General features: G+C 51.3%; 1 protein-coding gene across 7 annotated transcripts in view; it reads right to left on the bottom strand.

The window, feature by feature from the left end:
- Fam110a (family with sequence similarity 110 member A) overlaps nucleotides 1–15,568 on the bottom strand; it is a 75,684-nt gene extending 60,116 nt beyond the window's left edge. Inside the window, exons 1-2 of one of the 7 annotated variants that reach the window (XM_021649269.2) lie at nucleotides 15,360–15,568; nucleotides 5,006–6,547 (exon numbers count right to left, since the gene is read on the bottom strand). In XM_021649269.2, coding sequence (XP_021504944.1) covers nucleotides 5,581–6,471 — 891 coding nt within the window. In that variant the 5' untranslated portion in view covers nucleotides 6,472–6,547; nucleotides 15,360–15,568 and the 3' untranslated portion in view covers nucleotides 5,006–5,580. Of the gene's footprint in view, nucleotides 1–5,005; nucleotides 6,548–9,137; nucleotides 9,309–9,351; nucleotides 14,007–15,347 lie in introns of those variants that run through there. The other 6 variants (XM_060383090.1, XM_021649271.2, XM_021649268.2 and 3 more) reach the window with 6 other exon arrangements.
- Between the last annotated feature and the right edge of the window lie 9,550 nt (nucleotides 15,569–25,118).

Genomic DNA, 25,118 nt, shown 5'->3' with positions numbered 1-25,118 from the left:
AAAGACTGCCACAGGCTGGAACATGAACCCACTCGGTCATTCATCCCTTCTCCTGGGCTCCCCAGAGGCTGAGGGACACCAGCAGAGCAAAGTTCGTGCCCCCTGGGGGGACTGTTCTAGTGAACACAGACAGGAGTCACAGCATGTGTCCATCTCTGGAGGTGGCAAAACTAAAGCAGGTGGCGCAGAGGCCACCAGCACCGCTGATGGCTCAGATGTGGGCTTAGGGGCGGACAGGGAAGAGCACAGACATTGAATAAAGGAGAAAATGAGTCATGTGGGTCTCCAGCCTTGGTAAGGATTGCACATGCAAAGGCCCTGGACAAAAATGTGTCCAGTGTGCTTAGGGAGCATGGAGTGTGGAGAGAAAACAAGGTCAAGGTCATGTTAAGGTCCCACCAAGCACAGTTTAACCATGAGAGTGTAGTCCAGGCTGCCTGGCAGGAGGGGCTCCCACAGCTCCGTATAGCCTGGCCTGGTGCTCCAGGTCCAAACCCACCTTTTCCCTATACTTCCACCACAGTACCCTTGCTCATGGCATCTGGAATCCTTTTCTATGTCTAACCTCCATCCTGGTTAACTCTTACCCACACTTCACATCTTAGATCATGCATCCCAGGCTTCCCCATTCCATCAAGCCCTGTGATCAGGCAGTCCATCCTTCCAGCATAGAACCAAATTCTTAGTATGCCCCTGCCCATCCATGGTACTTCATCTGAACCCGTGCTCCACCTTCTCCTGCTTGCTTGCCATTACAACCTCCTCTCTCTATCCCGCACCCAAGGGATGGAGATCTTCACCACAACTGCACAAGAAACACCCAAAACACAGCCCCAAATCCTGTGGTCAAAGACTGACTGCAGAACGAGGAGATGATCCCTGTTTTGCATATGAATGCATATGGGTTCCCTAAGGACCTGGGATTCCAGGTGAAAATAAAGGCTTAGGGCAGTCACCAAGATGTCACTCAGCTAGCTCCCAACTACTTGGTCCCCCACTCAGCTCCTAGCACACTGTGGGTTCTCACGGAGTCTTTTTCTTACAATTATTCTACGGATTCTATTTTTAAAAGTGGCTCCAATTTAAAGGACACGAGGAGAGCTTGTTCAAAGGCACTTGAAGAGTTTTAGAAGGGAAACTGAAACCAATAAATGAGCTGTTGTCTGTCACAAAACCCTGGGGAAACTGAAGGAATTGTGTGTGGCCAGGTTAGGAGGCACCAGGCAAACAAGAAAAGCAAACAGCAACTTGTGGAAAAACAATGATTCGTACAGGAAAGGAACTGCAAAGGGGACAGGGGACATGAAACAGTATCTGCGGAGCTGTTACCTAAACATTGTATCCTCACTTAATGAAAAACTGACACATGGAGTTGGCGAAGTAAGTGCATGAAAGCCAACTCTCTTGATATTGGTCAAAAGGAAGTCTGAGCACCTAGCCATGCAGCAGGCTAAGTGCATGCGGGCAAGTCCTCCCAACAACTCAATCACCTGAAAGCTCCAGAGAAAAAATGGCCACATGGTCAGTGAAGGGAAGAGCCAAGCAACGGCCGCCAGCAGGCTGCTGCACCCACTATGAAGATGACAAAGCCAATCAACATTTGCCCCAAATTAAGCAGTAGCAAGGGAAAAAAAGCTCCTTAGAAATAGAGGTAGGTACCAGAGAGGGGGAAAAAAAGTCACTGAAAGAGCTGAACATGGTTGCTTTGGAAGAGTGAGGTTGGAAGGGGAAGAATCTTCTCCCTGGGGTTCTTTAACCCGCATAGAAGCAGGAAGAGGTCAGCAGGTGGGAGCAGGACCTGGGAGGGGAGGGGCACAGGTGACTTCCCCCAGGGGGTGGGGCTACAGAACACTCTTGGCTAAACTCAGGAAGTGGTGGCCTTTTAAGAGCTGTGTCTCACTGTGTTAAAAATGATAAAATAATAGTAATAGTCCATGGGGGTGGGGAGACGGCTCAGTGAGTGAAGAGTCTGCGGCCCAAGCGTGATCCTCCGCATTGCAGGGACACACACAGGTGGACCCGGGGCTCGACGCTAGCCAGCACACCCGAACACGGGGACTCCAGGTTCAGTGAGAAACCGTGTCTCGAAACAAAGTGGAGAATATCAGAGGTAGGCCTCCGGCTCCACAAACACATGTGCACACTCACATGCACACGCACAACACATCACATACAATAATATCATACCCTGAGAGGAAGTGCATTTGAGGGGGTGGAGTGGAGTATTCATTGTATAATTTCTTCATATTTTAAGGTTTGTTTTTTTTTTTTTTTTTTTTTTTTTTTCATAACAAGCTGGGGAAAATAGGCCACTAAGTGTGTACTTGAAGTGTATAATATTGTTACATATAGCTGGGGAGGGCGCTAGAGTTTTGGCTCAGTAGTTTAGAGTATTTGTTGCTCTTAGAGAGGACCTGGGTTGGGATCCAGTGCCCTCTGGATGACCTCCAGTCACCAGGAATCTATGTAGTGCACATACATACATGCAAAACATTCAGTTATAAAAAATAAAATAAATCTAAAAACAACAAAACTTAGGGGAAAAAAAGCCAGCTGGGGTGCTCTGCCCACACCTGGATAGACCACACACCTTCTGTGTATGTCGAGGTGGCTGTCGAAATGCTCTAGCCTATGTCCCCACTGTGCTCTGGGAATCCAGAGTTCGGGAACCAATGGCCTAATCCACACTGCTCTATGCTCCCCTCACCTAAGAAGCCAAGCCAGATGGGGAGGCCTGCCCTAAATTTCCTCGGATGCCTTGCTAGCATAAATAACCATTTACCCAGAGCCAGCCCCTACAGCTAGCTGCATTATACTCTCCGCCAAAAGGTAAACTGAGGCAGGTCTACGGGGCTTTTCCCAGGGGTCCTTTAAACCTCCAGCACTGAAATGGATCACCAAACCGCGGTCTCCCAAGGTCGTGTATGGTCAGCTAGTGGGGAGAAACAGAAAACAGGTCTCACTGCTGCTTAATTAGGCAGTGGCAGCTGGGGCCAGGCTGGCTGGGAGCCCCAGCAGCCAGGGCAGCAGCTGCAGGGCCTCGGTAGGAATGAACAGCAGCAGTTCTTGAGCTCCTGATTCTCACACTACAATGGAGGAGCTGGCTCCCCAGATCCTAGGGCTGCCAGGAAGAGGGGGACCTCATGGCCTGCTGCTTCCAAAGACTCCTAGAAGACTGGGAACCTTCAGGCAGCATGTATGGGAGAAATCAAGACTGGTCCAGCCCCACTGCCATTTCCAGTAATGCCCTCCAGAGCCCTGCTCTGCTGTGGAAAGGCACGGCTCTTTACATTCAGGGCTGAGGTCCCCGGACATTCCTGCATTAGACTCCGCCAGATTACCTGCTCTCCCCACACATTGGGTGAGAACTATGTCTGATAAGGTACCCAGTAGGTTCTTAACCATAAAACTGATGCAGAAGAGCGCCTGGGTACATAGGGAGGGAAGCATGAGGACGATGCTGGCTGTGGAGTGTCTGGAAGACCAGGCTGTCTTGTGGTCCTACCCTGGGACGGCCAAGTCACCATCACTGTGTTCCACTTCCTACTCTAAGACCACACCCTTGCCTCTCCAAACATCACCTTGAGAGAGGTGTGGCCAGTGCTAACCCCTCCTCCAGTAACAGGGGTTCACCCACTGTTCCTGGAATAGAACCCTGAGTCTTTTTTTTTTTTTTCAAGACAGGGTTTCTCTGTGTAGCTCTAGCTGTCCTGGAACTCACTCTGTAGACCAGGGTTGCCTCAAACTCACAAAGATCTGCCTGCCTCTGCCTCCTGAGTGCTGGGATTAAAGGCGTGCAACCACCACTACCTGGTTAGAACCCTAATTTCTTCACATGCAAAGTGCAGCCAGCTTACGTACCCACCAGGGCTCTGAGGGTCTCAGTCAGAGGCCAGCAGGGTACCCTGAGGTGGGGTGGTCTTTAGCACCTTGAGAGGCCTCACTATGCAAGGCTGGCCTGGATCTCTCCCCAATCCCATTCTTTTTCCAGCATGAGAACTATGAAAACCCAACAGTGGTGGGTGACTGCCCTCCTGTTCCTATCTCCATCTGTATCTTCAGTGGGCAGTACCTGCCCTCAGTTTACCCTTCTTTCTCTAAACTGCCCAGGACTTTGGGGGTTGGTGGTAAAGACAGCTGTGCTGACACAGATGTTTGTCAACAGCCGAGAGGAAACCTCTTTATACTTAAAACAAAACCAGCATCAGACCTGACACCAGCCCCCACCCCTCATGTTTCCTGTTTCTGAGGACTGGAGCCAAGGCAGCCCGCAGGGAGGAAACATCCCAGGGCTCCCTCCCCGGAGAGGACAGTCAAGCCATCGCCCAGGTCCCGCTCTGCACACCCAGGGAGGCCTGCTGCTCCACCATATGGGAAAACTAACCCAGGAGACTAGCCAACTGTGAGGCCACAGCACCCACGGTTAGCGGCTCTCTGCAGGGCTCCGGCACTGGGAGACAGATCAGTTCAAAACCTCCCGAATATAAGACCCGTACCATCGAGCCCTCTGCTGAGGCACAGAAACAAGACCGCCCTGTCCATGGTCACCTGGGGTCACAGGCAAGGCCACCACTCTGGGCTGTTCACTCTCAAGTCCCTCTTCCTCTAAGAACTCCCACATCCAGCCCCAACTCTGCGGCCTGGTGACCTAGGGTCAGAGTTTCTCTTGCTGAACTTCCTTCCCTCAGCAACTCAGGAGGCTAGAGGAGGCCAAAGCTTTCTGGATGAGAGGCTCCACGCCCCGGACAGCCTTGAGCCTATTCTGCCACTCTTGTGCCTCCTGGCTCTGGTGCCACTCACTGGCCATCTTCTCACCTATGGAGGAGGTAAGGATGCCCTGCTGAGCAGTCTCAGGTGAGACCTGCCTGCACTGACACAGGCAAGCCACTGACCTCCCGCACACAAGATCTTGGGGGGTCAACAGGCATTACACTCTGAAGGCCCTAACCCAAGACTTGTCACACTTCTTCCCCTGTGAACAGAGAAGAGTCTGAAGCCCCCGACCTTGAGAAACAAACATTTGTGTTTATTAACCAAAGGGAAGTCAGAGCAGCAGGCTTCTAGCCAGTCCCTTTTCCAGTCTACCCACCCAGGCCAACTGCTGAAGACCAGGAAAAACGATAGCCAGGACCAGCCCTCTCAACCTCCTCCCCAGGGTGAGTTTCCAGGAACCCAGGGCCCACTGGGTGAGGAAGAGGAAGTCAACAAAGGAGGACAGAGAAGGAAGGAGGAAACAGAGCCCCGGGGCAGACAGACTCGGAAAAGCACTTGATACCCAGTTCAGTGGGAGGTAAGTGGCCCAAATCCAGCCTCACCAGAGGAACCAGGCAGAAGCACACTGGTGTCACAAACCTTGTTAGGAAGTGGGGGAGGCCAAGGGCAACAGCAACCCTCTGCAGGTCAGTCCTTGCTTGCCAGAGGATGCTGGTCTAGGTCCTAAGTCTTGGTCTCTACACCAAGTTTACCCAAAGAAGCTAGCTGCCTCTGAGTCTGCAGGAAGTCAGCCAGTGGATATAAGAAAGGACAAGGTGCCAACTGTCACTCCACGATGTCCTTCCGGTGAGCCTGAGTCCAGGAGGCCTAGCCCTCAGTGGCAGGAGGGTCACGTGCCTGCCGCAACCCATACAGCCACTTGATCACGCGGGCATTGCGTTCAATCACAGACACCCCGTAGGGGACACGCTCCAGGGCCCGCTCCTCCACGGTAACAGAGCTGCGGTGGGAGCAGCCCCCTTCAGAGCTGCAAGGCCCGGCACTTGGCCCGGCGAGAGACACAATGTCCGAGCTAGTCCTTGCGAGGTGAGCAACCCCCAATCTTCGCGCTTCCTCTGGGTCCAGGCCGCAGAAGTTAAAAAAGCGCTCAAGGTCTGCTGCTGCCCTGGAAAAGCGCTCGCTCAGGTCCGACTTGGAGCGTTGCAGACCAGGGGGCCGGCCCGGGCTGGAAGTGGCAGTAGTGCCAGGTGATGGACAGGGCCGAGTAGGTGAGGCAGGCAGGGGACGAACGTCCACTCGGCGCACCGCGACCGTATTAGGCGGTGGACGAGGAGCAGTGGCTGGTGAGACCTTACGAGCAGATCCTTCTGCCCGCCCAGGCGTTCGGCTGGCCTCAGCTGGGGACACGGGACTATCACACAGGTTGATGAGGCTGCTAAGGATGTCGAGGTTCAGTTGGGGCCGGCGTCCGGGACAGGGCACAGCTCGGCGGCTGGGCGTGAGCACTGAGCTGCGAGGGCCAGGGCTGAAGAGGGGCTGCCTGGCCAGCGGGGGCTGCACAGGCTCCTGACGGGTGTTGGCCACACGCACGCTCTTGACGTACTTGGCCTTATCGGCCTCCAGGCGTTCCACAGCGCTCGGCTTCCGGGCTCTCCCATCAGCTGGCTTTGGTAGCAGGTAGCTGGGGACCTTGGTTCGTAGGCGAAAAGGGAGGGAGGGAGCGGCAGGGGCTCCAGGGCTCAGCGTGTCCACAGGCATGGCTGTTACATACCCCGAGGGCAGAGGCGAGGAGACAGATACAGGGACAAAGTTGGCAGCTGGATGCCGGGCTCGACTGCAAGCAAGGAAAGAATTGAGGCTGAGCACGGTCAGACAAAGGCTCGCCTGGATGCGAAGTCTGCGCTATTATAAAGTAAAAGGCACGCCCCGCCTCGCAAAGAGCCAATCACCAGGCAGAATGTACAGCTGTGGCCCCACCCACACCCTTTCCTTCCAACAGTGGGCGGGGAACCACACAGCAGAGGAAGGGAGGAAAGAGGTAGAGAAGGCAGGTCCACTTTAGAGAGCAAAGCCCAGCATCCTCTCAACAGCCCCATTTAGGGATGGGGAAAATGAAACTCAAGAGAAGCAATGAACTTTCTTAAGCCACCTCTTACTTCCAGGAGAGGGGGTGCCAGTGACCGGGCATTTGCGGTTGAATGACCACCATCCACATCCACTCTAACTGCACAGAGGGGCCAGATACCACCATCCTGCAACCAGCCCAGGCAGGAAGCGGCACAGTGCCAATCACCTGCCTGGACACGCCGGGCCCGAAAGGGGCACAAAAGCAAGAGCCTGCAAGGGAGGAGCTGAAAGTCCCTTACCTAGTCCAGACAAGGATAGCTTCCAGGATATGTCTCAAAGGCCAAGCCACGGAGATCCAGGCATGTGACAGGAGTAAACAAGCATCAGCCCCAAACTATGCTGTGTTAAGGAACTGTCCAGGTCACAGCCCCACCAGTGCTATGTTGCGACCAACCACCATGACGGTCAGTGCTCATAGGCTGCTAGGGCCCATGTCTTGGGTGCGCAAGTGCCCCCATGGTTATCCAAGAGTCGGATGTCAGGTCATTCCAGGCATCAAGTCCACCAGTTTCCAAGGGAACAGGGTCAGAGAGTGCCACAGTTTTCCCCACCACCCAGGCCCCTCACAGGGTAAAACTCAAATGCCAAACCTTCTGGTCCATAAAGAGGGGGAGGGGATCCCCACAAGCATTTGCAGTTCAAGTCACTCAGCACCAGCTCCTGAGCCACAGTAACCATGCTTCAAGTTCTCCACAGCTGCATGAGGCAGGGGTGACTACACCAAACAGCAGTGACACAGAGTGTGCCCAGACACAGACAAGGATCCCCACTGTGTGCACCACACGCTCTTGTACCACCTCCAAGAACCTGTAACCATTTCAGCTGGGAAACCTCGGACCCTGAGAAGTGACTCCTGTAGGTCCCAGCGGAAATTCAAAAGGCTCCCATCACGCCTAGCCTGAGCACACTAATGCCCATCACACACCACAGCTCCACATGCCACGCACACACAGTCTCCTCTCTCACTATAGTCAGGGTACCGTATAACTTACTGTGAATATGGTTCTTTCATTCTTTGCTGTCCCTCACTCCCTAACATATCAGCTCCACGAGGGCACAGGTTTCGGCTGCTTTGTTCACCAAGTCTCAGCTTCATGGTGCGGCTCTCAACACACGCTAGATATTCCTCAAGGGTGTCCTAAACTGAAATGCCTATGGGAGTCAGCTGAGAACCAGCACACCAGTGAACTAAAGGCCCCCCCCCCCCCCCCACTGCAGGCAGGCAGGTTCAGGGTGAAGGGAGGAGTGTCCCTAGAGGTGGCTATCCAGAGAGGCGGGCATTCTCTAGATTTGTAACTGTGACCAGACGCCAGCACCAGTTTGGGCAAGCATGTCTGCAGATATAGCCGCTCTCTTCAGCCCCCTATGGAAACCTCAGCTCAGTGGTGGGGGTGGGGTGAGGAGGAGGGCTGCTCCAAAGGCTCAAGGGCCTGGAGGCAGGAAAGGAAGGCTGACCCCACTCAAGGAGAACCCCAGCTGACCTTGGGCAGGAAAGGCCTAGCCAGCAGAGCTGCCACAGAGCCCTGCCTAGGTAGTCAGAATCTGCTCCACCTCCCTAACCCCCACATCTGCTCTGCCACCGAAACCAGTCCAACCCGTTGGTGGTGGCAGAGGCAGCTCCCTCCCCGACATCACCTGGGAAAGAGGAAGGAGGTCAGGGAGGAAAGGCCAGGGCAGAAGCTCCCCCCACCATCACCTTGCTTTTACACCCACCCCCTAGCCTTAGATAGATATGGGGTCAGGGACAAATGAGGGTTCCCAAGCCTGGCCAGGCAGCCACCAGGGTCCCCGTTCTCCCACCAACTCCTGGCTTGCACCTTGCACAAGAGGCAGCTCTTAACTGACTCTGTTCCCTTCCTTATCTGTTAAACCCAGTTAAAAATAGACCTCCCTGCGCCTTCGGGTCACCGCTGGAAAGATCAAACGGGTTCGGTTCGCAGCACCTGGAAAATGGGCAGCGCTCCAGAAACCAGGTTCGCTGTTATATAGTGAGGCTCTGGCTGTGGAGTGAGCAGACCCCGCCCCCTCCGGGGGTCTCTAAGCCTGATCCAGAAGGGCAGATCCAGGCCCCAGCTGGGACGACGGAGACATCTGGGAGGGGCTGATCACAATGAGCCCGGACCCGCACCAACTCACGTCACAGGGGACCCTCCAAGAGGAAACTAGGGTCCGGGCCACCAAGTGAGATTTAACGTCTCCTCTGGGGTCTCTTCTCACCTTGGGCTTTCAAATGCTGCCACAAATGGTCCTAAATGCACCAACCCTGAGCCTTTCTGGTCATTGTTACAGAGCCTTACCCCAAGGCGCGGATCAGGACGCCAGGAAGGCCCCTAGTTTGATTTCGGCCCGTCCTCACTTGGAGGCAATAGGGCGGCGAGCCTTGAGGTGGGCGAAGGCTGTGTGACCCCACGATCTGCTGTCCCTCTCTGAGCAGGAGTTGGCCCACGTCTCGAATGCGGGAACGGAAGGCACACCCCTACTGCGCCCCCACCCCCTGGCACCGCAACATACCTGGCTCCGCAGGCCGCCTCCTGCCAGCAGCCGGCACGTCTCCCGCCCACCTGGCTCAGGTAGCCGGCGTTTGCGCAATTTCCGGGGCCTGGCAGGTGAACCCGCCGGTGAGGGATCCTGCCAGGAACCGCGCCCCCTCTTTTCCTAGCCGGAGCCTGCAAGGCCGGCAGCACGTTTGACGTTTGAGTCGTGCGGGATTCTACTTGATGTTCACCGCCAGGCACGAGAAAGTGCCCTTCCTGAACATTTAATCTTTCCGTGATTAAACGGGGCATAGTGAGGACTACTGTGGTCTGGGTAGCCTTCCTATGAGGCAACTCCATTGTCATCCACGTTGACGAATGGAAACCCCAGACAGGCCAGGCTGAGTCACTTGCCCAGAGTCAACCGGGGTGGGGGCGGGGGGAATCCAACCTGGGTACTTTCCCTCCCACTACTTCACGCTACCCTATCCTCCTGTGTGCCAGCAGGTGGCCAGGCGACAGTCCCATGAACAAGAAGAGTGGGACCTTGGGGGACAGCCCACTGTGAGCTCTCAAGGCTTGAGGGTGCTGACTACAGCTCCGCGCCAGCTGGAAGGCTAGAGGGACAGCCACGGCGGGGGTGGCAGGAGATGGCCCGGCTAACGCTTGAACAGCAGGAGGTCAGCAATCTAAGACCCATATTTAACAGTGGGAGACTACAACCCTGCTGGGGGGGGTGCCTAGGAGGGCCCCACCTGTGCCCTCTGTCAGCCCAAGGCTTTTGTCACTTTCCAGGGTATTGTGAGGTTCAGGGGAAGGATAGCCTTCAAGGCCTCAGACCCCAGCCCTGGCAAAGCCCTCCTATGGTACAGGAGGGGCTGGGGAGGAGGCGACAGGAAGTGGTTCCGGGCCACTTTCCTTCCCTCTGAGCACTGAAGTTCCCCCCCCCCCCCAGTCCTGGATATTAATAGGGACGGGGTACAAGTAACCCACTATGGCCTGCCTGCCAGCTCACTGCCTGACCCTTCCAGGACAGCAAAGGGACAGGCTTGGAACTGGCCTCAGGCACTGGCACTGGGAACTACGAAGACTGCACTTGTCAAAGGCGAAGCACAGTGGTCTCTGCACATTTGTCTGCCACCAGACATCGTTTGAAGCTTGTTGTTGTTGCCATTAGTGGAGGATGAATGTTTGTTTTAATCAGGGTCTTACAGTTTAGCACAGGCCATTCTGGAACTCTCCATCCTCCTGCCTTAGCCATCCTTCTGGGATTAAATGTGTGCACCACCATGCCTAGCTCAAATTATATGTGAACTCATTTCATTCTTATACCCACCTATGAGGGAGCGTCTGCCTTTGTGCCCATTCTACAGATGAGAAAACGGAGGCACAGAGGAGTGCTGTTGCCTGTCTGAGATCACACAGTCAGGAAATGACAGAAGTGGGATTTGAACCCAAGTTTGGACATGGGGAAGAGAGAAACAGGAGACAGAATATGCCTCCTGGGAAATTCCATAAGACCCCCAGCCAGTTTGCTTAGGCTCCGTAAGGCGCTGCCACCTATGGAAACATATCCAGCTGTGTTTGGGGCTACAGCTCCCTCAGCTATAACATGAAGTAACAGGGGCAGTGTCTTCCTAGCAGATCAGTCTTCACTACCGCTGTGCTGGCCTAGCCCCTGTGCAGCCCTGGTCTCTGCCCAGCTCTACCACCTCATCCACGGTGTCATTCTTGGCCTGGCCGCAAAGCCCTCCTGGCTAGTCCTTTACAAAGGTCTTCCCTGCCCTGGGGCCTTTGCACCAGCTAGAGCCTCTTCCCTCACTGTCTTCAACCCTTATTTCAAAGGTCATCTCCTCTGAGAGCCCTCCCTGTCTACCCTGTGAGGCCCCCACAGACCTTCTTGCCCCCTTTGCTCTCCTCCAAGCACCTCTGCTGATCTTGCCATCCCGAGTGTTCACTTATCTGTCATTCATTTCCTAGCTGCCCACTGCTGAGCCCCAGCACTCTGCCACATTTGCCCCCTCCCAGGAACAAACGAGAGAAAACATCGATGATCCCAGAGGCTGAAGGAGGCACAGGCCAGCATCAAGATATACACATCAAACACACACAGGAGACAAGGAGGAAGGGAGGGGCGCAGTAAAGAAGGAGCACAGAAGGGCCCCTATGTCCCCAGCACACCTACCTCACAGGAACATTTGACAAGATCTTGGTGATCAGCTGACCGACTGGCCATTTCCCCTTGTAACTACTAATTAGCTGGGGGCAGGGGAGACCAGGATCCCTGAGTGCCAAGTCTCCCCTAGGCTACCACATTACTCTTCCCTTCCCACATGCAGCCCTCTCTCAGCCTTCTATCACCCTGCTCCAGCCTGGATACTTCCAGCCATGCCCTGTTCTTCCTCCAAAGATGCAGAGCCAAAATCTTCAGGGCTCTGGCCCACCCCACCTAAACCGCTGCTGCAGGAAACTTCTCCATACCTCAGTTTCCCCCACTATAAAACAGGCCCAAGGCAGGACAGCTGCCATCAGAATGAGAGCTGTGATGGTGATGGACCCGCTCCTCCAGGGCTGAGCTCTGGGGAAGGCCTCCACCAGCATGCTGCAAGGACCAGAGCAGCGGTGTGGGGACAGCTGAAAGTTCAGTCACTTGAAGCAACATTCCCACAAAGAAAACAAGCCAGGCACGCGGGCGCATACCTTAATCTCAGCACTCAGGAGGCTGAGGCAGGAGGATCATGAGTTTGAAGCCAGCCTGGGACACACACACACACACACGCACACACACTTTCTAAAGAGCCAATGAATTTAAGGAAATACAAATAAAAATCACAGCAACACAGTGTCACACCCATTAACATAGATCCTATCCAAAGCACACACTATTAAGGCATCAAGTGTCAGTGAGAGGTGCAGCTTTAGAACCCCCTGCAGCAGGGATGAGAGTGAAAAGCACAACACGGCAGTTCCTTGCAGTGAGTGACCAGAACCAACACCAAAAGAACCACACTTCTAAAGACTCCTCTCAAAGGACCAAGAGCGTGCATGCCATCAGAAACCCTCACGATGAAACCCCAGCAGCATTAGTCACCCCAGCCAAAATGTGGGTGCAACCCATCATCGAATGAATGGGTAAAGAAACATAAGACACATGACCAGTAAGTTATCCGGCCTTTAAGAGGGAAAGCTGACCGACAGCTGCATCAGGAGGGAAATGGAAGAGTCAGGCTGAGTACAGTGAGCCGAATACAGTGAAGCAGACACTGCTTCTACGAACATCGAGTCAAAACTCTAGGAACGGGAGGAGTGGAAGCTGCCAGGAAAGGGTGAGCTTGAGGGTGCGAAATGACTTTGTTGAGTGTGGAGTTTCTGTACACTTCCAAGTGATGAAGTTGGAGTCAGAGAGATGGCTTGGAGTAAAAGTGCTTGCCATACAAGCCTGGTGATCTGAGTTCAATCCTCTGGCCTCACCGTGGAAGGGGAGAACTGGCTCCTTCAAATGTCCTCTGACTTGTATATGCCTGTTGTAGCATATGTGTTCATGGAATAAAAGCAGTAACTCCATAAAGGTAAGGGAAATCCCGGCTCTTACTGGAAAGGAACTCAGCAAGGGCGAGTGCCCTAAGCCGGAACAGCTGTGTGTCCCCTTTCCCTTCTATCCTTTCCTCAGGAGAAGGTGGGATTTCTCGGGTTGATCATTTTATGACACTCTGCACCACCCCACCTGCTTCTCCGTCCTTTCAAAGGAAACCTGGCTCAGGCTTGGTAGATAGGGAGGCCTTTGGCTGCTGCAGAGGAGGATCAAGAAGGCTCCAGGCAGTGGGGCAGCGCCAGCCCAGCTGTCCAGGTCAGACACCCTACTGGCCATTCTCCAGGGCAGGCCAGGTTCCAAGCTATTTCTGGAGTTTTCACCAGGATCGTGCCCTGGCCTGCCCAGGAGTCAGCTTTGCTCAGAGTAGCTTTGCACAAACCTCAGGGAGGGAGTTGTGAGTGGGCCACCATGGGAGGGGCGTGGGTGTGGAGGCCCAGGGCAGTGAGCTCCTTCGTGAACGAGGCTCTGACATGCTCCTCCACTAATTCAAACTTTGGGGACTCAGTTTGTACCCCGACAAAATGGAAACAAAGGCAGGTTTGCAGTGGCAGAGAGAGAGACAGGAAAGAGAATCTAACAAGCAAAGCCTTAGGGAAGGGCCTGACACTCAGGATGGGAAGGTGAAGCTTGACTTAGACCTGTGGCCACGCCCACTTCCGGTCCTCCAGTACCTTCTGCCTCCATCAGCCCGGGCTCCAAGGCACTGTTTGCACCTCAGCTCAGAATTCGGAAACTTTCCCAAAGTCGCACAGCCACTGACAAATCACAGGCAGGGCAGTGACCTCATAACTTTCTGTCGATGTAATCACTATGTCTGTGGCTTTGGGCTGACCCACAGTCAAGGCTTGGGCTGGCAAAGCGCACTGTGCTGTGTGTGTCATTTCCCACCCAGCCTCTCTGCGCAGTAATCTGTGCTCCTCTTGGTACCACGTCACCTAAGGTGCTCCTGATGATTTCCCACCAGCCCCTGCTGATGGCCACCCTGTGCCTGTCCTGCTTGCTACAAGCCACTGCAGCATCACAGCACCTGTCATTTTGTCCGTAGCTGGATGGGGAAGTGGGGGGGTGGTATCGGAACAGTGATGCCTGTGCTTGCCAGAGTCCGCCTGAGCTGACACCACCCTATCCCGCTCCACCCCCACCCCCCAGCGCAATACACGGCAAATGGTCAACAGATGTTGGATTTGATCCTCTTGATTCTGGAAATTTCGGGCACCCTGACACTTTGTGGCCTGCTAAGCATCTCACCTGCCTGACACATTCCAACGGGGAAGATAATAAACCGCCTAATAAGATATCTAGTGCACAACACGGAGCTGACGCCACTGAGAGAAACAAGGTGTTCAGGGGAAAGGCCAGGCCACAGGAAGCTGGACAGTGTGGAAGAAACAAATGAGGCAGCAGGCCTAGTGAAGTTGGTGGAATGCTGGTTCAGCACACACGAAGCCCTCGGTTCAGTCCTGAAAATGGCATAAACTGGTGTGGCAGTGGCCCAAGCTTGTTCATCAGAGGAGGCAGATTTAGGAGGATGGGGAGTTCAAGACCAGCCTGGTATACATAGTAAGCCTGAGGCCAGCTTAAACCACACAAGAGCTTGGGGTGGGAGGCATGACACAAGGACAGACAGATGGACAAACACAGACTGCCCCAGAGCCAGAGCTGAGGTGCAGAGGATGAGCAGTTCCCTTCAGAGGAGATCCTCCATCAAATCCCAGATTCCCTGTGTCGAGGACTGACTCCCACATAGTTAAGTCTGTGACTTTGAGAAACGGGCTCAACTTCTCAGAACCTCAGTTTCCCCACCCACGAAAGGAGACCAACAACAGCAACTTGGGAAAGGGGAGCAGAATCTAACCTAAATTAGATGATCCACTTGGGAGGGGCTGACACTCCCCTCCACCAAACTAACATTCAGTAACCAGCAACGCTGGCTTAGAGGTTGACCTCCCCCCCCCCACACACACACACAGAGACACACACACAAGCACATACCACACACAGGAGCAGACTCCCAGGAGGCCCACAGGACTTCCAGGGCCTTTGGATCTGCTGTCCTCCCGAATCCAATCTGCCCCTAGGAAGGCCTTCTGAGAGGGGAGCACTGGGATTCAGGAGCCCTTATGCAGAAAAGTTGCCAATGGGGAAGGAAAGGCATACGTCCTGAAGGGGAACTCCACTGACGGGTGGGGCAGGGGTAGCCTAGCCCTGGCATCCCCGGAGCCACCGCCTCCCAATAAACCCCTGAGAGACCCGCAGGGGCCCTCTGCCCTCTCGAGATCTGCCTGGAGTGGGGGCTGCAAGGTGAGACGGGGAAAGCCTGGATCCTCTGCCGGCCCCTGGGCTGGACACTAGACATGAACCCTCCGTCGTCGGCCCCCCGTGCTGAGACGCTTGCCTGGGTTGGTGCGTGGACCCTGCCCCGGGTCCCTCCGCCCCCTTACCCGGGTGCTCACCAGCAGCTAGCGCCCGCGGAACCCCGCTCCTCGCCGGCTGCCGAGGCTGACAGCTGGAGTGCGTGGCTCCCGCACAGGCTGCCGCCGCGTAGAGAGACCCTTCCGAGCGGGAGGCCACAGTTGTCCCACGATCCCGTCGGGAGACGGTCCCCAGAGCCCGGAGGAAAGGGAAGTGAGCACGCCGGCCCCGCCGCCGCAATGGTTCGCCCCGGACTTCCTGATTGGCCCGTCGCTTCCGTTCGAACGGCGCGCCACCCCTGTTGCCAGGCGACCTCAGGAGCGGCAGATGCGGGCCCCACGGTAGCTGCTGGGAGCCCAGCTGGCCTCCCCGCCTTCCGGCTGCCCGGGCGCTATGCCTAGTGCATTCCCTTTCTTCTCCTCTCTTCCAGCTGCTATTTCCTCGGTCCCCAGCTGCAAGATTTACTAGTCCCAAATTTGTTTGGTTTTTTTGCACAAGCTCTAGTCCCAACATTCTTGGCTTTTGAGGCCTGGCCTTGACATAGAGCTACCCCAACCTCCCTAGTGCCAGGATTACACGCATATACCACATCTGGCTTTCTTTTCACTTTTTATATTTTGAGACAAGGTCTCACTAAGTTGGCCAGGCAGATCTTAAATTCACTGCTGTAGTCCAAACTTGCTATCCACCTGCCTCAGCCTACCCAAGAGTTGGTATTACATGCCTGGTCACCAAGCTGGGCCCTACCTCCAGCTCTGCAGCCACCTCTCTGTGTGATTTCCCATAAGCCTCTGCTCCCTCTCTGTTCTCCTGACACAGTATGTCAGTTTTCAAACGTGCACACCAGTTGTTCCCACAATCCTTATCAAAAGCAGGTCAATTATAGTGTAAAAGTCCATCCTGGGAGGAAGCTACATTGAGCTTTGTACATGATTCTTGTCAGTACTCCTGACATAACTCTGAGGTACCTACCTTCAGTTATTTCCACTTTCTGGTTAGAAATATTATGCAGTAACTTAAAATGAGCAGTAAATAACATTTAAAAATAATGGAGGAATGCTAAGGAAGTGTTGCATTTTAAACATGTTTCAAAGCATTCTATATAGCACAAATAGATATCAAATACATAGCCATACTATTCATATAATAAACACATTCTATTTATAATAACAGCAGTTATTTCCTTTTACATTAAATATAATACTTTTATTCATTCTTCGAAAAATTTTATGCATAGATACAATGTATTTTGATCCTGTTTGCCTCACCCATCTTCTCCCAACTCCTCCTACATAACCTTCTCACTCACTCCCTTTGTTTTTTTATAAGCCACCGAGTCCAATCTGCTGCTCATCTATTCATGAGTGTAGGACCATCCCCCAGACCATGATCAAACTGCCAAGAGCTGGATCCTTAAAAAGACTGACTTTCCTTCCCCGGAAGCATTCAACTGTGCATAGCTCCTCAGCTGGGCGTAGGGGCTCATGAGCCCCTCCCGCTCTGTGCTGAAATGTTAACGGGCCTGACCGAGTGCAGACTACCACAGCTGCTGTGGTTCACAAGCGCCGTGGCCGTGAAGTACCCAGAAGGCTCTGTTTGGCTCTGGTCCTTTCCGACCTCTGGCTGTACACTCTTCTGTCCCCTCTTCCTCGATTTGCTACAGATCTCACATGTCTATCTGAGCACTCCACCAATGCTTGTTCTCAGTGAATCTCTGCTGCCGTCCATTGCACAACGAAGCTTCTCTGATGAGGTCTGGATGCTGCACTAATCTTATCGGTATAGAGATATGAATGTAGGGGGCAGTTTGTCCATTTAGCAAGCTCCCCAGCCATGGGTTCTTGGCCAGAGTGGCAATACCATGCATATATAGTGCCCTGTAAAGCTGGACTTAAATCCAACCCCAGAGCTGTTGGCCACGCCCACTTCGTTTGTGCCACTATCACACTCAGGCCATGCCAGTCACTGCTGCAGCTCAGGGGCTTCACATCTAGGTAAGACTCCTGATGTCTTTTCTTTCCCAGCCACCTGCGCCCAGTGTCTGGTGCTATGAGAGCTAGCCTGCAGGGAGGATGCTTCCTGGCAGCACTTAATTTGTTATTCACGCTTTTGTAAATTCTGTAAATTTCTAACTCTTAAACTGTCAAGGGAAAACGTTTTAACTTCTGTTTGTGTGTATGTCTGTGTGATGTGTTCATACGTGTGTGTTTAGTACACACATATGTGTACGCAGAGAGACCAGAAGAGGAATTTGGATCTCTCTCTGCCTCTGTCTTTCTGTCTCTGAGATAGGGTAGGGTCTCTCTAACTGCACTTTTGGCTACTTTTGGGTTCTTTTTCCTGCCTCCCTACACTACCCCATCCCTTCCATCCACCCAACACTAGGTAAGAGAACAGTAATAAGATTCTTGGGGCTGAAGAGATACATAGTATCATTTGCCCTTCCCGGGGATCCAGGTTCAAATCCCAGCCGCTACACAGGGGCTCACACTGTCAGTAACTCCAGTTCCAGGGGATCTGATATTCTCTCCTGGCCTCCTGATGTGCAGACATATACATTTTGGGAGGGATTCAAGACAGGATTTCTCTGTGTAGTCCTGGCTGTCCCAGAACTAGCTCGCAGACCAAGGTGGCCTTGAAATCAAAGATATGTCTGCCTCTGCCTCCAGACTACTGGGCATGATCCACCACCACCCAGCAATCCATATGCATTTTTAAAAAAGAATAATATTCTCCCAAATAGTCCTCTGGGACACAAATTCTAGTGGGGAGAGAGTTTCTGTACAAAATGAAGCTGAGACAGTAGATCATATCGGGAGACTGATCAACTATATTGATTTCTTGGGGCTCTTACTCTGCCCCTGGCCTGAGTTTATGTTTGTATTGAGTATTATCTTCTCTAGTTAAAAGAGAAGGATGAGAACAAGGGCCTCTTAAGAAAGAAAAAAATCCTGGAATACAGGTATAATGGCAGCAGATGAAAAATTCCCCAAGCCAATGACCCACATGAAATAACAACAGTGAGGTTCTTCAAGGCCACACCATCATAAGATGAGTTGAGTATCTGGATCTTTGGATATGAAAAAAAAAAAGTCTTTACTATACAACAGGGGAAAGAAGAGGGTCACGAATTGTTCCCAGAAAGACTGAAGGTTCAGATGAGAAAGTACTCAGGATTAGGCACAGACAAGCCCTTGGGACAAGGGATGCTAAAATTACATTTGGTAACTAACATCCGGCCAGACACGAAGACGAGGGGGTGGAAGGTCAGAAACTTGAGAAGTTGAAACCCAAAAGGCAGATGTAATAAAGGAGGAAGAAAAGCAACAATAATGTCAGTTAAAAACAAGCCTAGCAGGAGAGCAGGAACTAAAGTTCCGTGTCATCAGACAGAGGACTCCTGCCACAGTTTTCTTCTCTGTTGCTGTGATAGAACACGGACCAAAATCAATGTTGGGGGAGTGTTTGCTTGACTTGTAGGTCACAGTCCATCGCTGGTGAATGTCAGGGCAGGAACTGCAGCAGAGACCGCGGATGATCGCTGCTAACTGGCCTGTTTTTCATGGCTTGCTGCTTGCTTTCCTATCCAGCCCAGGACTACCTGCCCAGGGGGACACCACGCACAGTGGGCTGTGCCCTCCCACATCAATCATTAATCCAAAACCTGCTCCACAGATTTGCCTACAGGCCAATCTGATGGAGACACCTCTTCCCAGATGACTTTAGAATATGTCAAGTTGACAAAACAGGACCAAAAAAAGAAAAAAAAAAAAAAAAAAAAGGAAAACAAACCAAAACTATTACAACCCGCAGTAGGACTGGGGCAGAAGAAAAATTTCAGAGAGAAAAGAGAAAACAATGTTACAAATGTGAGATGAGGGGACATTTCAAGGGGGGATGCCCCGTCTTCAAAAAAGAACAGGAAGTAACCCCCCTTGTGACCCCTGTTGCACATCTAATTTGGCTTCAACTCTTGTTTAGGGAAATGGAGTAAGAAACAGGTATAAGAAAGAATTGACCAGAAGTTTGTAAATATGAGGTTATAATTTTGGTAACAGGTGTTTTAAAAAAAATAGAATAGAGAGTACTTTAGATAAGGGTGGATTTTGTATGATAAAATGGCTTTGTCCTAAGAATGAAAAATAAGAAATGAGGGCAAAAGCATGAAAGCATAGAGCCAGGTCATAGAAGGTCTGAGCAGGCAATTTTACAAAGCCCAAGGGGCGGGACTTAGGATGACATACGTCTGATGATCAAAGACTCTGAGTGGTGAAAAGCTCCAAAGCTGTGCTGATCTACTCACGGCAAGGTTTACCACAACACGCATGAATGTCTGCTGGAGAGAATCACTTGCGTTTTTGCTAACTTTGCTAGGATTTAACTTCTTGGGGAAATGGAGTCATTACAAAAATCAAGATTCACTTAAAGCTGTCTAGTTTGTTTTGTCTCATCCTAACCTTGATGCTACACAGAAGCAGAATTTCATAAGGAGGAAAGCCACCTTCTGGGGGTCAATTACCAAGGCCCGGAAGCCTACACCAATGAGGACAGAAGGGTCAAAAGATGACAGCCTCTTTTCCTCCAAGGTTAACCAAGACCCGGGCCTAAGGGGACCCCTCTAATAAGTCACTTGTCCTCTTGGTCAAAAAGGCCACAAAATCTCCAGAGATTGAACTCCAAACAGTATCCATAGGAGGGGAGGGGAGTCACTGGGTACCCCAGGCTATGCGTTAGCATTGTATAGTCTACAATTGCTGAAGGTGTGTGTGGCAAGTCTGACTTGCCAATGGATAAGCAAGAAGATGAAAAAAAGTAATTGTATGAGAGACCTCAGAATCTGAGACCCTGAGTATCCAGGGAGACACCACAGAAATGTAGGTCAAATGAAATATTTATCGGTTATTGTAAACCACTTAGCTAATTGCATGGAAGCTTTCCCTCTCCCTGCAGCTAACCGTATGATGAAGATACTTTTAGAACCCATAGAAAATACCACGATAGATGAAGCAGAAACCATCTTACTGCCACTGTTCTAAATAACCTGGTTGGAAGTTAACTGGGACTGTCATGCTCCTTGGCTCCCTTCCTCCTTGGGTAAAGTTGAGAGAATGAGTAAGATCCTTAAATCACAAATTACTGAGGTAATTTTAGGGTCTCATTGCCTTGGGTTAAGAGTCTGCCTACAGCTTTTGCTTAGAATCTGTACATCCCTCAGAAGGAACTTGGACAGTCCTGTATGGATTGCCTCACCTGGGAAGGACCTTCCCCCATGGAAACTATGTGCTGGGCCTCTCTTTCACGTTGATTTCTCTTAGATGACAATACCTTCCTACCCTGGCCCCACAATTCTAAAGTCCACCTCATCCTTTCTAGCCTGGGGACCAAATGGTGATAAAAATCTAGAAAGAAAACCAACTGGAACTGACCTGGGACGGGCCCTTTGGGGTGATGTTAGCCAGGGAAACCGAGGTCTGGAATGGCTGAGGGAAGCTGGACACATTACGCCCGAGAAAAGAAGACAGCAGAGTCCAGGAAAATCAGTGAATCTTACCACAAGGAGACCTTTTGAAATTAAAATTAAGAAAAAAAAAAAAACTGGCTTTAGCCTTTTTCATTATGGGGAAAAAATGTGGGAAACTTAGTGATTGGTATAAGTAAAACAACCTTTGCACTAACTGTTCAGTTTGGTGCACTGCTGGCCACACCCTGTTGAAACTAGAAAATCAGCGTGCTAGGGTTGACAGAAAGGCACGGTTAGTAGAAATGTAATATTTAAAGCACACTATAGTATAGGCACTATTTTTTAAACTCTGTTTTATTTGGGGTTCCTTAATGCCTCTACCTCCCTTCCAATCCCCCAACCCTAGGTAGGAGAGAAAAAAGGTTAGAAGAGACAGGGATGTAGCTGCCTTTAGACTTAGCTCCAGCTGGTTGTGGTCCTTGGGTTCTTTGGGAAAATACCAACCTCAGTCTTCAGGATATCTAGCAGTCCAGCAACAGCAAATGGCAAAAGCAGCAGGATGAACCAGAGAGTATAAATACCAGAGCCCAGAGAGATGCTCTGTTATTTATACCCTCTCAGAGTCCTCAGAGAAACTATCTCCAGCTGTCAAAGACCACACTCCTCTCCCAGCCACAGGAGGCTGTTATCGCTGTGGACAAACTAAGTGAAGCTCCACATCCCACATTTGGGATTAAAACAAAAACACAACATAACTAGGTTTTTTAAGAAACCAAAACTTCCGCAACACTATGGAGGTTGGAACTGGGGTGAGGGGAGCAGTGAGGGGAGGGTTGGGGTGGGTTGAATATTGTCAGTACCTTAAATAAGAGCAGCTGTTATACCTGCCCAGCCAGGGGACCAGAAACGTGGGTGGGTTTGTTCCACTCCAATGGACCTCAGTGGCCCTAGGGATATAATGCACGGCCTTCCTTTTCAGAATGAGACAGCCTGGGGAAAGCCATCTTGTAAATCTATTTCTTCTCTGTTCCCCACCACCTAGGGGTTGAGGCACACACCCTAGGATTATCTGACCTCCCTTGTTAAGAACCAGTTACAGCTCCTGCCTTGCAAGGTGAGGGGAGAAATTAGAATTCTTGGGAAATGTGTCTGGATGGAAGGGCCTCTGTGCCTTTGAGGATGCAACATGCACTAGCCTGTGTGTTGCCAAGGGAGCAGTTGGGTGGTATTCTGTAGGACCAGTAATGATCCTCTCACCAGCCAATTGGAGTGGAACCTGTGCTCTGGTCCACTTATCTAGCCTTTTAACTATTGCATATTGTCTCACTGAGAAGGGATGCTTCTGATTCCAGAAGAGCCATTTGACACTCATTTAGCATGCCAAGAGGAGTCACTGATGAGTTTAAGACTGTGAACCAAGTACTCAGGGCTTGAGTTAGTGCTACTCTGGGCAGCCACTGTAAATTAAAATGTAGACAGAAAAGAATACAGACTGGACCTATTACATGTACTGGAACCAACAAGGATTTGTAAGTTACACTCGGAACTCTATCAAGGGTATAAATGACTGATTGGATGCCACCAACAGGATGACATGTAAAAACAGGCTTAGACACAGACAGGACGTTAGCAGAAGGTGGAGTCTGTGTGATGGCAGGGGGCAGGATCGTACTTTCCTTCTTGATAATATGGCTCCCGATGATGCGCTTGTAAGGGCACTTGGTGCGCTGTCCAATCAGTTGTTAAACCTCAGAAGTAAACGGCCTTGTTTGGAAAATGGAAAGGGGTAAAGGCGTCAGTTCTCACCTCCCTTGACTGCAGCTGGGGTTGTGTGATCCTCTGAGTGTAAGGGTTCATCCAAAGACTAATTGAAAACAGCTGTATTTTGCAGCGCTCCCGTATCATCACACCAAACCCGTATGTCCCTGGTGAGTTGTTTTGGAACAGGAAAGCCGGACAATATTGACTGAATTGGAAGAAAAGAGAAGTGCAAACAAGGGGGAAGTGGTGGGAAATACAAACAAAACGTACTGTCTCCTCTATCAAAACAGTAAACAAGGCAAAATTTTATTTTAGAAAATAAAGAAGCAGAAATCCAAATTCCTCCAGGGTCGGCACTTCCTGGAATCAAAATATGTGGCTGTTTCATTTCTTCCTAGAAACTACGCCACTCTGTGTTAGTCAATCATCCCACGGTAACATCTGTCAAGTCGACCATGAAGATTACCCATCACCGTATCTTACCCATCAATGTATCCTCTATTTACAAATAAACGTTGCTTTCCAGGATATTCTTATGAAAAAGGCAAGAAAGAAAGAAAGAAAGAAAGAAAGAAAGAAAGAAAGAAAGAAAGAAAGAAAGAAAGAAAGTGAACTGAGCAAAAGTTCCAGAGGTCAACCTCTGTAGATCCTCAAGCACAATCCGTTTTGTTTTTTGATACAGGACTCTCTTTTTATGAAGGTTCTTGGGATCGAACTCAGGTCCTCCTGCTTGCCTCAAAGCACTTAACCAACTGAGCCGCCTCGCCAGACCTCAGATGCTAACAGCTCGGTGAGTGTTCCTGCAACCACTAATCACAGGTAAGTTAAAAATAGAGCAGAAGAGCAGCCTGTGGTCCTCAGCTGGTCAGACAGCTAAAGGATCAACAAGAAATACAAGTAACTGGGTGCCTTCCTGGCCCAAAGCTGACAGAAGGGAAAAGGTAAATTCATGTGATAAAGGCAGATAGCTGTCTGATACACCTGACGTGAGTTAGGGGACACACAAAACAGCCTTTGACAGACTACAGAGTTAAACCAACAATATGAGAGATGGAGTGAATGGCTTTAACAGATACGGACCCCAGCTCTTTCCCTCCCCTCCCGGTTGCCCTCCTTGCCTTCCTGCAGTGCTACTGCTGCCCTTTCCCGAAGTCTGCTTTCTTCAAAGGCCGCTCACCATTTCTTCTGGTCTCTGTTTGGCTCTTTGGGAAGTTTCAGTAGGGGAGGCATCCTGCACCTGAGATCTCTCCTGCCCTGCCCTGCCCTGCCCTGCTCTGCCCTGCTCTGCTCTGCCCTGCCCTGCCCTACCCTGCTCTACCCTGCCCTGCCCTGCCCAAGTACCAGGGTGACTCTCCTGATCTCTGCTAACATGGCTATAAGCCAACAGCTTGGTCACATGACCATGGGACTGTTGAATGGAGCAGCAGAGCTCTCAGGGTTACTTTCCGAAGGTAAAATCTGCAGCTGGACAATGGTCAGTACCACTGACATGGATGTGGAGTTGAAACCTATGTATTCAGAAGATGCAGTGTGTGGCCGTATAGGTGTGGGGCCTAGGAGGCCTATCTTGCTCTTCTGATAAGACTGTTAATCCCACCATGAAGGTCGCATCCTCATGACCTCATCCAACCCTAATCATCTCCTATAGGACCTATCTCAAAGTATCATCACGCTGGGCAGTTAAGGCCTTGCCATAGGAATTTAGCAGGATAGAAACATGGGAAGAGCTGAATTGTACATAGGATTATGCAAAGCAGCTATTGGGTGCCTCTCTGGATCTCCTCAAACTCTAGCTGAGGACATGCATGTGTGCTGGAGCCGGCTAAGCCAAGACAGAATGATTCATGTTTTCCAGCCAACAGTCCTTGGGGAGAGGAGGCACAGGCTGGCAGCTGAGGGGTACAGGAGAAACAGGAACAAACGGATCTGAGCATCTCAAGAGAGCTGGTCCCATCAGCTCCCCACTGGGACTATCATGTTGCAAAGACAGAAATGAAGTTTGAATTTTTAAGTCCAAGAGTTTTATTATTTATTTAGGATTTGTTTCTAATTGGGCTAGAGGGATGGCTCAGCCACTAAGAGCACTGGCTGCTCTTGCAAGAGGATGCAGGTTCTGTTCCTAGAACCCACACATAACTCCAGTTTCAGGGGCTACGACGACTTCTTCTAGCCTTGGAGGCACCAGGCATGTTGTGCACAGGTGTACGTGCAGGCAAAACACCCATGCTCATAAAATAAAATTAAAAGTTGAATGTCTTTTATTTATGAAACTGTGTCTTTCTGTATGTATACTATATGTATGTGTGCCTGGGGAGACCCAAAGAGGACATTGCATCCCTTGGAGATGAGGATACAGGCAGTCGTGTATTGCCTGATCTATTAGGTGCTAAGAACTGAACTCAGGTCCCCTGAGAAAGCAGCAAGTGCTCTGAACCTCTCCCCAGCCCAGGCCCATGAGTTTTAAATATAGAAAGTATAGAATCCTAGCCAGGTAGTAGTGGCAAAGGCAGAGGCAGGCGGATCTCTGAGTTCTGAGTTCAAGTCCAGCCAGATCCAGAGTGAGTTCCAGGTCAGGCAG

This window comes from Meriones unguiculatus, chromosome 4 (assembly GCF_030254825.1).
Source record: "Meriones unguiculatus strain TT.TT164.6M chromosome 4, Bangor_MerUng_6.1, whole genome shotgun sequence".
NCBI lineage: Eukaryota > Metazoa > Chordata > Mammalia > Rodentia > Muridae > Meriones > Meriones unguiculatus.
The sequence above is the reverse complement of the archived record's forward strand: the minus strand, read 5'-3'. Positions and strand labels throughout refer to the sequence as shown.